Source organism: Procambarus clarkii, chromosome 59 (genome assembly GCF_040958095.1).
Source record: "Procambarus clarkii isolate CNS0578487 chromosome 59, FALCON_Pclarkii_2.0, whole genome shotgun sequence".
Taxonomy (NCBI): Eukaryota; Metazoa; Arthropoda; class Malacostraca; order Decapoda; family Cambaridae; genus Procambarus; species Procambarus clarkii.
This window is the reverse complement of record NC_091208.1, coordinates 13,767,683-13,780,629: the sequence shown is the minus strand read 5'-3', so window position 1 is coordinate 13,780,629 and position 12,947 is coordinate 13,767,683. Positions and strand designations below refer to the sequence as shown.

At 40.2% G+C, this 12,947-nt stretch overlaps 3 protein-coding genes across 3 annotated transcripts in view; all 3 read left to right on the top strand.

The window, feature by feature from the left end:
• The first annotated feature begins 6,989 nt into the window (after nt 1-6,989).
• LOC138353718 (uncharacterized) lies at nt 6,990-8,461 on the top strand. Its single transcript, XM_069307103.1, has 3 exons — nt 6,990-7,538; nt 7,729-7,779; nt 8,363-8,461. Exons 1-3 carry the CDS (start codon nt 6,990-6,992, stop codon nt 8,459-8,461), a joined length of 699 nt encoding a protein of 232 aa, XP_069163204.1.
• Nucleotides 8,172-10,487, top strand: LOC138353717 (uncharacterized). The gene is made up of 6 exons (XM_069307102.1): nt 8,172-8,471; nt 8,832-8,921; nt 9,027-9,144; nt 9,447-9,590; nt 9,682-9,798; nt 10,390-10,487. The coding sequence occupies exons 2-6, from the start codon at nt 8,832-8,834 to the stop codon at nt 10,485-10,487; spliced, it is 567 nt and encodes a 188-aa protein (XP_069163203.1). The 5' UTR covers nt 8,172-8,471.
• The window catches only part of LOC138353716 (uncharacterized), a 3,212-nt gene continuing 678 nt past the window's right edge, over nt 10,414-12,947 (top strand). The window contains exons 1-2 of the mRNA XM_069307101.1: nt 10,414-11,035; nt 11,359-11,570. Of these exons, the coding sequence (XP_069163202.1) occupies nt 11,020-11,035; nt 11,359-11,570 (228 nt within the window). The 5' untranslated portion in view covers nt 10,414-11,019. The remainder of the gene's footprint in view (nt 11,036-11,358; nt 11,571-12,947) is intronic.

The window sequence follows — 12,947 nt, the reverse complement described above, 5'->3', positions numbered from 1 at the left end:
TGAGTCTCGTCCTTTAGATTTCTGCACTCATCTTCAGCTTCCCTATAATGATCCCTTCTCTCTCTTTGAACTTCGTTCTGCCCTGGCCCTCTGCGGTTCTACGGCGGCGGGCTCCGATGGTATTCATTATGAGATGCTTCGCCATCTCCCTCCGAGCACGTCTCAGTATTTACTGAGTCTGTATAATCGGATCTGGGAGTCGTCGTCAGTCCCTGAGGACTGGCTCGATGCCGTTGTCCTCCCTGTTCGCAAACCGGGGTCTCTGGGTACTTCCCCTAAGGACTTTCGCCCTATTGCTCTCACAAGTTGTGTCTGCAAACTCTTTGAACGTATGGTTAACGTTCGTCTGATGTGGTTCCTGGAACACCATCACCTCCTCTCCCCTTCTCAATTTGGTTTCCGCAAGTGCCGCAGCACGACAGATGTCCTGGTGAACTTGGAGGTCTATATTCGTACTGCTTTTGCTGCGAAGACCTCCGTTGTTGCCGTCCTTTTTGACCTGGAAAAGGCTTACGACACCACTTGGCGTTATCATATCCTATCTCAACTTCATTCTTTTGGCCTTCGTGGTCATCTCCCTCTCTTTGTCCGCGGCTTCCTCTCTCGTCGTTCCTTTCGGATGCGCCTTGGTACCGCTCTCTCTCCCTCTTTTCAGCAATACAAAGGTGTGCCCCAGGGTAGTGTTCTAAGCACTACTCTTTTTCTGGTTGCCCTCAATGGTCTTCTTTCCTCTCTTCCTTCTGGTGTCTTCTCTGCTCTCTATGTCGATGATCTTACCCTTTGTTGTCAGGGTGATGATTCGCCTCTCCTTCAACGCCGGCTTCAACTTGCCATTGATGCCGTGTCGTCTTGGGCCACTGATCATGGCTTCAAGTTCTCTACTTCTAAGACTTGTGCCATGGCTTTTACGCAGAAACGGGTTGTTCTTCGTCCCTCTTTGTCACTTTATGGTCATCCCCTTGAATACAAAGATTCCGCGAAGCTTTTGGGGTTATTCCTTGACACTCGTTTGTCTTGGTCTCCCCATATCTCTTACCTCCGTGTTGAGTGCTCTAAGGCCCTTACCCTCCTTCGGGTCTTGTCCCATACTTCTTGGGGGGCAGATAGGCGCACTCTCCTTGCTTTACATTCCTCTCTCGTCCTGTCTAAGCTCGATTATGGTTGCCCTGCTTACTCGTCTGCTTCTCCTTCTACTCTTCGCCGTCTTGATGCTTTGCACCATACTGGGTTGCGCCTCAGTTCTGGTGCCTTTCGTTCGACTCCCGTCCTTAGCTTGTATGTTGACACTGGCTTCCTGTCTCTCCAGGACCGCCGTGATCGCTACTGTCTTCGCTATCTTGCGAGGTCCTTGCAACATCCTTCCTCTCGCCTCTGTCATGCTTTAACTTTTGCCCCTCCTGCAGTTCCTGTTCCTCTTCACCACCTCCCTCTTTCTGTCCGGTTATCTCGCCTGCAGGATTCTCTTTCCGTTCGTATTTCTGATGTTTCTCCTCGTGTTGTTCCTTCTTTGCCCCCGTGGAGGGTCCCTCTTCCGCGGTTTTGTACATCCTTGACCCGTATCACTAAAGCTTTTACCCCTCCTACGGTTCTAAAACGCCTTTTCCTCGAGCACTTTTCTTCTCACTACCGCTCCGTTTCTGTCTTCACCGATGGGTCTAAGTCAGCGGACGGTGTTGGCTACTCTGTTGTTTTTCCTGATCGCAGTTATATGTGTCGCTTGCCTCCGGAGACTAGCATCTTTACAGCGGATCTTTATGCTATTCTCTATGCTCTTCGTCTCCTGCTTTCTCGTTGTCAGTCTTCCTTTGTAGTTGTTGTTGACTCTCGTAGTGCCCTCATGGCTCTCGGGTCCTTTAATCCGGTTCATCCAGTGGTTGTCGAGATCCAGCATTGGCTGTTTCTCGTTCACAGTAAATTTAAGTCGGTTGAGTTTTGTTGGGTTCCCAGCCATATTGGTGTGTCTTTAAATGAGCGTGCGGATGCTGCCGCCAAGGAAGCTGTCCGCTCTTGTCCCATCTCTCGTAAGGGCATTCCGTATTCCGACTTTTACCCGGTTATCCATTCCTCAGTCCTTACCCGTTGGCAGGCTTCTTGGTTGTCTGTTACTGGTAACAAGCTACGTACTCTTAAATGTTGTGTTTCCTCGTGGCAGTCCTCCTTCCACCGTAACCGGCGGTGGGAAACAGCTCTGGCGAGGTTGCGTATTGGCCATACTCGCTTAACCCATGGTCACTTGATGGAGCACCGCCCTGCTCCTTATTGTCCTAGTTGCATTGTCCCTCTTACGGTCGTGCATGTCCTTCTTGAATGTCCTGACTTCCAGGACGAGCGTGTGTCTTGCTTTCCGACCGCCCCTCGCGGTCACCTGTCCCTCGATAGAATTCTTGGTGACTCGGATACTTTTGATATCGTTCGCCTTATGCGTTTTTGTTCTCGTATTGGCATCCTTGGTGATATTTAGCGCCCTCTGATTATTTTGCATATTTGATGGTGCTACATAGCCTTCCCGGTTTGGTGCCTTCTTTTGATAATTACTTACTTCCAGTCATAGAGCTGTTTTATCTTATCCATGTAAATTACATGCTAAAAGTGTGGGTTTACCCACAGGAAAATTGTGTTCTGCAATTTATGAGCCAGATCAGCCTTAAGGACACTACCTGCTGCAGCCCATTTCTACTATCAAGGTCACAGAGGAATGGACTTACAATGTAGCATAGGAACCTTGCATACAGCTAGGAGCTTTTGTGTTCCGCTCTATTATAAATTTTAATTTTAAATAAATGGTTCTAGTAGCAACATTCGCTCCCCTTCTTCATCAATAATTCTGGTATATTCCTCTACACATTGATCGGCGTGTATAAAGAGGAATAAGGTTTAGAAGAGGAGAGAGAGAGTGCGCCTTCAGTCATGAAACATCCACAAAAAGTGATCTGCCAGAAACGCACCTCTCTCGAAACAAAGAATGAAAACACAAAATATTTTGAATATTAGTCCCCCTGAAAAGCTGTATAGAAAACAACGATCACTGACGACCTTGAGAGAGTGGAAAGAACGAGCATGTAAATAGAATTTATTGCTTCTCAAATTATTAACAATTAGTAATAACTCTATAGCCAAATTTGAATTAAAAACTTCGTAAATTCAACAAAAAAAATTTAACCTAAAAATATTTCTTTAGTTTGTATAAAAGATCACAAGTGTATAAAAATTTAAAAATATTTAATTTAAATATAACTTTCATAAGTATTCATTAAGGTGAATTATTTAAAGTAAAATTTTGAGTGTACTAACACTATTTTAATCATCTATGTTAAAGCTAGATAATACGGTATTGGTGGTCTTATTCCTACTGTTATTTAACGTGTTGAGGCTCCAAGGCTGGCTAAAAAGGTATGTATTAAGGGTCCCGTTCCGCTCATGAGGGGTGAATTGAGGGCCCAAGGGGAGCTGTTGAAGGGTGTATTGAGGGCCCAAGGGGAGCTGGTGAGGGGTGTATTGAGGGCCCAAGGGGAGCTGTTGAGGGGTGTATTGAGGGCCCAAGGGAGGCTGATAAGGGGTGTATTGAGGGCCCAAGGGAGGCTGATAAGGGGTGTATTGAGGACCCAAAAGAGGCTGATGAGAGGTGTATTGAGGGGCCCAAAGGAGGCTGTTGAGGGGTGTATTGAGAGCCGAAGGGAGGCTGTTGAGGGGTGTATTGAGAGCCGAAGGGAGGCTGATGAGGAGTGTATTGAGGGCACAAGGGAGGCTGATGAGGGTGTATTGAGGACCCAAGGGTGGCCAATGAAGGGTGTATTTAGGTCTCAACAGGAGTTCGTGAGGGGTGTAATGAGAGCCCAAGGTGCATCTCTCATGAGATGAGAGTGCATTGAAGGGCCCAAGGGAAGCTGATGAGGGTTGTATTGAAGGCCCAATGGTAAGCTGATTAGGGGTATATTGAAGGAACAAGATGGATGACGAGGGGTGTACTAAGAGGCTCAACGGAGGTTGGTGAGAGGTGTATTGAGGGCCCAATGGAATCTGATCAGGGGTGTATTGATGCCCCAAGTGAGGCTGTATTGAGGGCCCAAAGAGGCTGATGAGTACTAAATTGATGGCCCAAGTGAGGCTGATGAGGATTGTATTTAGGGACAAGTGAAGCTGATAAGGGGTGTATCGAGGGCCCATGGGAGGCTGGTGAGGGGTGTATTAAGGACTTAAGGGAAGCCGATGAGGGGTGCCGAGTCAACCACCACTTGTAAAATGGGTATGTGTGGTCTCTACCAATCGTAGGATGGATATGGGGTCCACGATCATCTGTAAGATGGGTATGGGGGTCCACAACCACCTGTAGAATGGGTTCGGGGTTAACTACCACCTATAGAATGGGTATGGGTTCCACTCACACCTGTAGGATAGGTATTTGGTCAACTATCAGCAGTAGGATGGGAACGAGGCCCACTACCGACAACAGGATGAGTTTGAGGGGGGGGGGGGGGGGTGTACAGTACCGTTTACTGGATCGGAATGGAGTCCATTACCACCCACATGATGTGTATGGGGCCCATAATCACCCACAGGATGGTTGTTGGGTCCACTACCACCTGTCTGTTGGTTAGGTATGGGGTCCACTACCACCTGTTTGATGGGTAAGGGGTTCATACCACCTGTAGAATAGGTATGGACCTACAACTGTCCATAAGATGGGTATGGGTTCCACTTCCACCTGTAGGACGGGTATGGGGTCCCCTACCAACTGTAGTCTTTCGTTCAATACCAAATACACAGAGAAGAGTTTCAGTCTCATTTGTATGGATACCATCTCACATAGGAGGCGTACTCACATGGCACAGATGTGCGCAAGGCAGCTAAAACTGCAATTGATAATCCTGAAATTTAGTTGGATATGGGCATTCCAATCTCTGCTGTAAAACCCGCAACGGCTCAGAAAATTTGGGATAAAAGGAGAGCAGTCACTGACACTCAAAAGCCAGAAAGCACGAGTATAAACAGCTAGGGCATGTTTAGATCCGATAATTATATGTATGGGCAGCATAAAACATCCACTAGACAGTGTGACATTGTAATTGTCAGAATTAGGCTGGGATATCTATGGCAGGTGGCTGCAGGTAATACAGGTTTTACATGCTGTGGTTTGTAATATAATCATCTGTCATTGATGTTTATGGCAAAAAGGGTTGGGCCCAAAACAGGGCCGTCTTAACAACATTATGGGCCCCTGCAAACCAGTGTACTGGGGCTCCTACGACAACCACTCACGGGAATAAAAGGTAAATGGTCCATAATATTAAACACATATATATTTTATTGGCACTTAACAAAACTGGTGCTAAAACATTAAAAACATGCTGTAGAGCAGCAATAACTAATCAACATGATAAACACTTGAACAATACACAAGGCTTGAAAAACACAATAATACTCAGTAAGCTACACATTAGGTGGCACAGTATGAAACATTTAAGTTCCACCCAAAACATTGTTTCCTATACAGCTTTTCATGGATACTAATATTCACTATATTTTGTGTTCGTTCTTTGTCTAGAGAGGTGCGATGCTGGCAGATCACCTTTTGTGGATGTTTCATGACTGTAGGCGCACCCTCTCTCTCTCTCTTCTAAACCTTCTTCCACTTCATACACGCCGACCACTGGGGAGCCTCGTGATTGTGCGAGTCAACCACACTGTTTTGGGTTGCAACTTCGAGGACCAGTACGGTGTTTGCTTCGTAGACGAGGCCAGGACAGGTTTTGTACCTGGCCTTCAGATAAACCCACTGAAACCCCAACTTGCAATGTTGCAGTGATTGGCAAGTACAGTACACAGAGCAGCTCAGTCAGTCTGCCAGAATGTTGCACTGTCTGCGGATGCTGTACTTTGGTGAGGCACAGATTGTCACCTGTGACTGTCTCTACATTCTACAAAACCACCAACATAGCACCAACGAACAACATCAAGACCAATACAGGCATAAATTACTTTATTGCCACCGAAGACTGTCTATGACTGCTTCAAACCTGCCGCTCTTGACAAACTACAACAAGGCCATCAACCACCTCCACTAACTATTAAACAGTAAGCAAAATGCACAGTTCTTGCACATAAAGTTGACAGCACAGTTCTTGCACGTAATGTTGACAGCACATTCCTTGTACATAATGTTGAGAGTACAGTTCCTGCACGTAATGTTGACAGGTATTGTGGTTGGTGTTGTCGTTGATCCTTCTTTATGGACAACACAACCCAAAACTCGGTAGAGAGCTTATACTTTACCAGGAGATCACCCTGAGCGCTTCTGGCTCTTGGAGAGGGGCTCAACGTCACACGTTTGGGGGATGCAGTTCCAATACTTAGCCTCGTTGTCACGTGCACCCACCCACTCGAGCCGCTGTGACTCCCCCCTCATGTGATATGATCTCCTCAGTCCCCTTCGACCTATTATTATTATTCCGTTCTACCCTGTCCACAGCTGTGGTTCTTGGTTCTTTCTCTCTCTCTCCTTCTTTCCTACTTCCTGGGAGGCCTCACTAGGACAAGGGCAAACACCAGCAAATTTGAATACATTTACTGGACAAAGCACATACACAATACATACACACATATAATAATATTAATAATGAATCCTACACTCTATACTATTTCAGTCAGGTTGCACTCCAACACCATCAGAACTCTATCATCTGCTTATCAAGCGGTGTCCTATCTCCTGATTCACCACCTAATACTACCAACCTCCTCAAGTAGGTCAAGTCTTATAAGACAATGTTGCTCTATCAGCAAGAGAATATATATCTATAAATATGTGCAAGGAAAACCAGCGTATGACTGCAATAACATAAATATTAGTATAAATGTTCCTTGATATACAACAATGATAAATCGATAATTTATTAAAAAAATTGAGAAAACAGGGACATGCTGACTTGCCAAAAACAGCTCGTTCGTTACTGAATACAGTTAAACATATACCTACTGAGACTAAATCAGGCATGATGTATATCTACTTGGGGTTAGAGGAGGAAATGTTGAAAACTTTAAGGCTGTATCCTAAATCAACAATAAGAGATTTGGCAGAAATATCTTTAATTTGCAACATTGATGGTTTGCCAATATTTAGAAGTAAAAATGAAAGTTTATGGCCTGTTCTTTGTGCTATCAATAATGTCAAACCTATAAGAGTTTTCCCAGTAGTCCTCACATACGGAAGCTCTAAACCTAGTGATTTAGATTTTTTAAATGAATTCATTCAGGATTTGAAAAAAATTATGCACTATGGATTTAAAAATGATGACAAAACATTGCCAGTAAAACTAAAAGGAGTCATATGTGATGCCCCAGCAAAAGCAATGGTGAAGGCAATCAAACTCCACTCTGGCTACTTTGGGTGTGATAGATGTACCCAAGAGGGTGTTTGGAATGGAAGAATGACTTATCAACAAGTGAAAAATTTACAACTCATAACAGATGAAGATTTTCGTAATCAATCTAATTCTCAACATCACCATGGTAGATCACCATTCTGTGACTTAAATATAAATATGGTGAGTACTTTTCCCATAGACTATATGCATCAGATATGTCTTGGGGTTATGAAAAGGTTACTTCTTGCCTGGATACGAAATAAAAACGTAAAATTATGTGCTCGCCAAGTTGATGAAATTAGTCAGCGTCTAATTCAACTAACACAATTTGTGCCTATGCACTTTGCACGTAAACCTCGAAGTCTTTCAGAGGTTGATAGATGGAAAGCGACTGAATACAGGCAACTCCTTCTCTACACCGGTAAGATTGTACTGAAGGGAATCTTACCCAAAGAATTGTATGACCATTTCCTGACTCTGAGTGTAGCCATTTCTATTCTTGTATCACCTAAATTGATTCAGTTAAATTACAGCCAATATGCACATGATCTTTTGCTGTACTTTGTGTTAAAGGCTCGTGAGCTGTATGGTAAGGATTTTTTAGTGTACAATGTACACTGCCTAACACACATATCCTCTGATGCCAAAGAGTTTGGTAGTTTGGACAGATGTTCAGCATTTCCATTTGAAAATTACCTGCAGCAGGTTAAGAATATGGTTCGATCAAGTAAAAACCCTCTTGTTCAAATTGCAAAGAGGCTGAAAGAGATGCAGCATGCTCAAAGGATTTATACACCAAATACAGAACATAAAATATATACCAAGGCACCAAACAATGCCTATTTGCTGAATAATGAAACTTGCTGCCAAGTTTTGGACACTGTCAGTGACACCGATGAAAATGGAGACAGCATGTTCCTTTGCAGGGTATATTCGAGAAGTATACCTCTCTTTGAGAAACCTTGTAACTCCAAATTAATTGGAGCATTTAAGGTTCTTACTAGGAATTCATCCATGAAGGTGATTCCAGCAAGAAAACTAAACCGCACAGGTATGATGATCGAGACAGAAAGCGCAAATACTTTTCTGTCAATACTACATGACTTATGACAAGTACGTATTTAAATACTGTATCCATGCTTTAATAATAGTTTGAACTAATATTGTAAGTTAATGAGATTCACAATTTTGTTTTTTATTAAAGCTATTATCTTTTGACCAATATTTACCTGTTTAAAAATCCCATTACCCTGTATTTCATGAAAATTATTAATATTTTGAGAGCACATTAAGAGATAAAACTGTATTAAGCCTTTTAGTCCATACATGGCAGCTACTGTTTATACCAACCGAAAATCATTTACAAATGTGGCTAATCTATGATTGACACAATCAAGTAAATCTATTACCAACTTTATGCTAATTTCTTTTTTGGGGGAGAACAACCCTTAATAAGATTTTTCAATTTTGTAGATGACATCTGAAAAGCGGTATGCAGTGGTAGGCTTCAATGATCGTAGTGTGGGTATCATCTCCACAACCTGGATTGAAAAATCTGATGATGTAAGCATTACTTTGAAACTAAAAAATTGCATATATTGAGTTGCTTTAAAAATATTCCAAATTAGTGCTAAAATTAGCATGTAACAGTTTATTTCGACTTTTCAGGAAAAAATATTGTGCTGGTGGCCACAGAGCAGGCATACAGTTAGTGCCCAAAAGCACGAAAAGCCAGACACGACAAATTGGCGAGTGCATGTCGTATCAACAATCCTATCAACAACTGGTAGGTATTAAATTTATAATTATTAAGATTTAAGATACAAGACACCTATTCATTCATTCACCATAACTTTAACACTGCAGACAAAAACAGCATTATAATTATATTTTAATCACAAGATGGGTTTCCTCATAGCTACTTAAGACTTTTGTGCCCCAGTTATAAGTTCCAAATCATGTACGTCGTTTTATTAAACATCTCTTTAGGAAGTTGATTTAAGTTATTTCTTAGTGTTCACTACTCTACTAGGTAACGATAAATATATATCTCGCTGATATATTACTAATTATATTCAATTATTACAGATGATTTTGACGTTGCAAAACGAAGATGCTTAGCTGCGGAAGACACTTCAAATGTCGAAACTGAAGACGATATGGGCTATCCTCGACAACGAAAAAGGAAACCATGCTTCAAATATGAAGAAGAGAATTCCGAGAATAACAAACGTAAGCATTGATAACCTACTACAGTAATTTAAAAAAAATTTGCAACTTGAAAAATGCCATTCAATACATTAAGCAATTTAAATAATTTCAGGCAATCATCACTCGTCTCAATCCAAGAAGAAGTGTTCGCCATCTTCATATGAGAATACACCTTCAAAAGAAATAAGTCCTCCGCAAATACCATATTATTCTGGTATATTAAGTGAATGTAAGGATTAGTAGTAAATAACATTAAAAGTTCTAAATTGATATTTAACCATGCTTCCTTTGTTTGGTTATTTATGCTTTTGGTTTAAAAAAAAACTAAAAACTGCTCTAAACTTAGTTCTTGCTGTTTTTTTTTTTTTTTGTTTAATTCCTTCTGGAAGTACTAGAAGCTTTGAGTAATTTTTATGCTTATCTGGAATTTCTGTATAGAAATATGTGTTTATTTCTAATTGTTTAATATTAAGTATATTATTCTTTTATGTGCATATGGGGTCTAGTGAACTTTTCCCACTTTGTCTAGCAGGTGCTTTTCACTTGTCACAGTTCAGGGAAATTTTGGTTTTCCTTTGATCTAGTCACTAGAAACAAGCAGGTTTGTTATTACTTTTCTTTTTGTTTGTCCCTTACGTGTTAATTTGTCCTTTATCTTACCTTTACCTTACGTGTTAATTTGTCCCTTACCTTAAGTTAATTTTTAAAATATGTATCTCATATTGACCCCCACCTCTCTCATGTTAGTTCAAACTATATTAAAGTCTTAAAAATATATTTTGGTTAACAAGTGTTTGAAATAAACATAACTCCTTTTCAGCTAATAGAAAAGTCCTACAAAAGCAGTCTCCAGTGAAGACTACACTTCACAATACACCGTTGACGCCATCAGTATTTCTTCATGAAGGTAATAAGTAATTATTTAAAATATATATCATGTTGACCCACTCTCTCATGTTGACCCTCATTCTCTCTCTCATGTTGACCTCCCTTTTCTCATGTTGAAATTTGTTTTGTTAATTTTGTTCTGTCACCTCTTCTTATTCTGTGTGTATGTGTCTGTCTGTCTCTGTATGTCTCTCTATCTTTCTTTTCTTTCTTTTTCTTTATTTATTTCTTTCTTTTCTTTTTTCTTCTCTTCTCATGTTGGCCCTCCTCTCTCTCATGATAACCCCCCCCCCTCTCTGATGTTGGCTCACCCTCTTTCTGATGTTGGGTAGTTTAAATGTGATGTAGACATATAGTATAACTTATAATATTAGTATGCAGTAGTAAAAGCTCATGAAATTTGTTGATTATACAGTACAGTAGTTAGATTTTAATAGCTAAATCTTGCAATCTTAAAGACAATGAGCTGGTCACGCCAAGTACTTCAGTCGTTAGGACTCCAAGGTCAAGGAATTTATTCGACCCAAAGTCACCAGACAAGAACGATGGGAGTTTGAAAGAAATGATGCAGAATATGAGTAAGTTTTGAAAGTTTAATTAATTTATTATGTAGCCTATAACCTATATGTACCCTATGGGTGATAGGCATAAGTTTCATGTTCAAGTAGACTGCAAACTGAGCAGGTTAGATTGCTGAATTTGCTTCCAATTATATAAGCAGTTTCATAATTACTAAGAAATTATCCCATTATCTATCACATCAGTCATAGCCTACTTTTTGGGTGCTTTCTCAGTGTCAGTTATTTTAAAATATACTTTATAATGCTTTTATTTTAAATGTACATTCAAGATATGTAATATAATAGCATGTACACTTTCTATATACTGTATAAATTTCCAGGTAACATGTTGCAGGCCATATACACTGAAGTGAATGAACTGAAAAGTGATGTGAATGAACTGAAAAGTGATGTGAAGATATTGAAAGCAACTTTGACTACAAAAGAAACAGACAAGATCATAGAAGATCTAATACCAAATCCTATTGCTGCAGAAGGTGATCTTAATGTTCTCAATAGGAAGTTAGCGGAATCGAGTTTCAGAACAAAATTTGTAAGTGGTATTTTAACAGTAATGTTTCCTTCAATTTTTCATCTTAAATATTACAGATATTTGCTAATTTTCAAATTAAAATTTTTTGATAGTTCATGCAGAAAAGATAAAATTGCTAAATAATAAGAATAATGATATAATCTTGTTTATATAGGATAGGATAAAATATAACACTTATGTATTTGTAAATTATGTAATATTAACACAGAGTCTTTCACACTCTCCTGAGTGCTTTCTCAAGGTCTTGAGTGTATAGTTAGGATGAGGCTTACATTTCAACGACTATATTTCTCTTGCTAATTTTGTTAGTCGTTGAGACGTATCTCTTCATAACACACACACTTATCTGCTTGATGGGGGTCTGGGAGTTCTTCTACTCCCCAAGCCCGGCCCGAGGCTAGGCTTGACTTGAGAACTTTGGTCTAGTGCTTGGTGATTGTGGGGATTATCATAGAGGATTACATGCTGTTATGGAAATAGTCAACTAGAGGGTTATTTTGTAGACCCAGGTCAATATTGAAATCACCTCCTAGAATGATGTGATTTTTGTTGAGATGTTATTTATGATAAGATGCCTTATCATAAGTTATGATATATATATATATATATATATATATATATATATATATATATATATATATATATATATATATATATATATGTTTCATTGAATATGACCGCATATTCTGTATTTATTATTTTCTGGTTTAGGGCTTCTATCCCTCTAACTATTTTCTTAGCATCAGGGCTTAATTGAAATAGGAGTTCTCCAAAACTCATTTTCGTACTTTTAAGGTGAAGAAAAGAAGTGATTTACTATAGAGTGTATTACACTTATTTATATAATTTGCACGACGTTTCGAACCTCCATGGTTCATTCTCAAGTGAACAGATCTTACAATACTAGTTGATTTTATACCCGCACTGGGTCAGGTGATAATACAATGAAGGTGAAAACATGGGGGGATACATAAGGGATAAATGTGAGGTGAAACATAGAGGCTGCAGAAGGCTTATTGGCCCATACGAGGCATCTCCTATCTAAACAAAGATTAATCCAGTGTAATTGGCATGTTATGTTGGACATTGTCTTCTGTGTTGGCATCGATATGTTCTTGTCTTGTCCTTACTCTCATGGTAGGTAGAGTAAATAGTTCCGTGATTTGGGTGTTCATGGTAGGTCGCTCTATTCTTATGTGAATTGCCTCAAGAATTTGTAATCTTCTTGCATCTTGGGTTTTGTCTATTATGCAAGTATTCTTGTTCAACATTTCTCTTGTTAGAAACATTTCTCTTGTTTTCTCTTGTTGTTCTCTCTAAGAGAACTAACTCTAAGAGAACTCTCTAAGAGTATTGTAAGATCTGTTCACTTGAGAA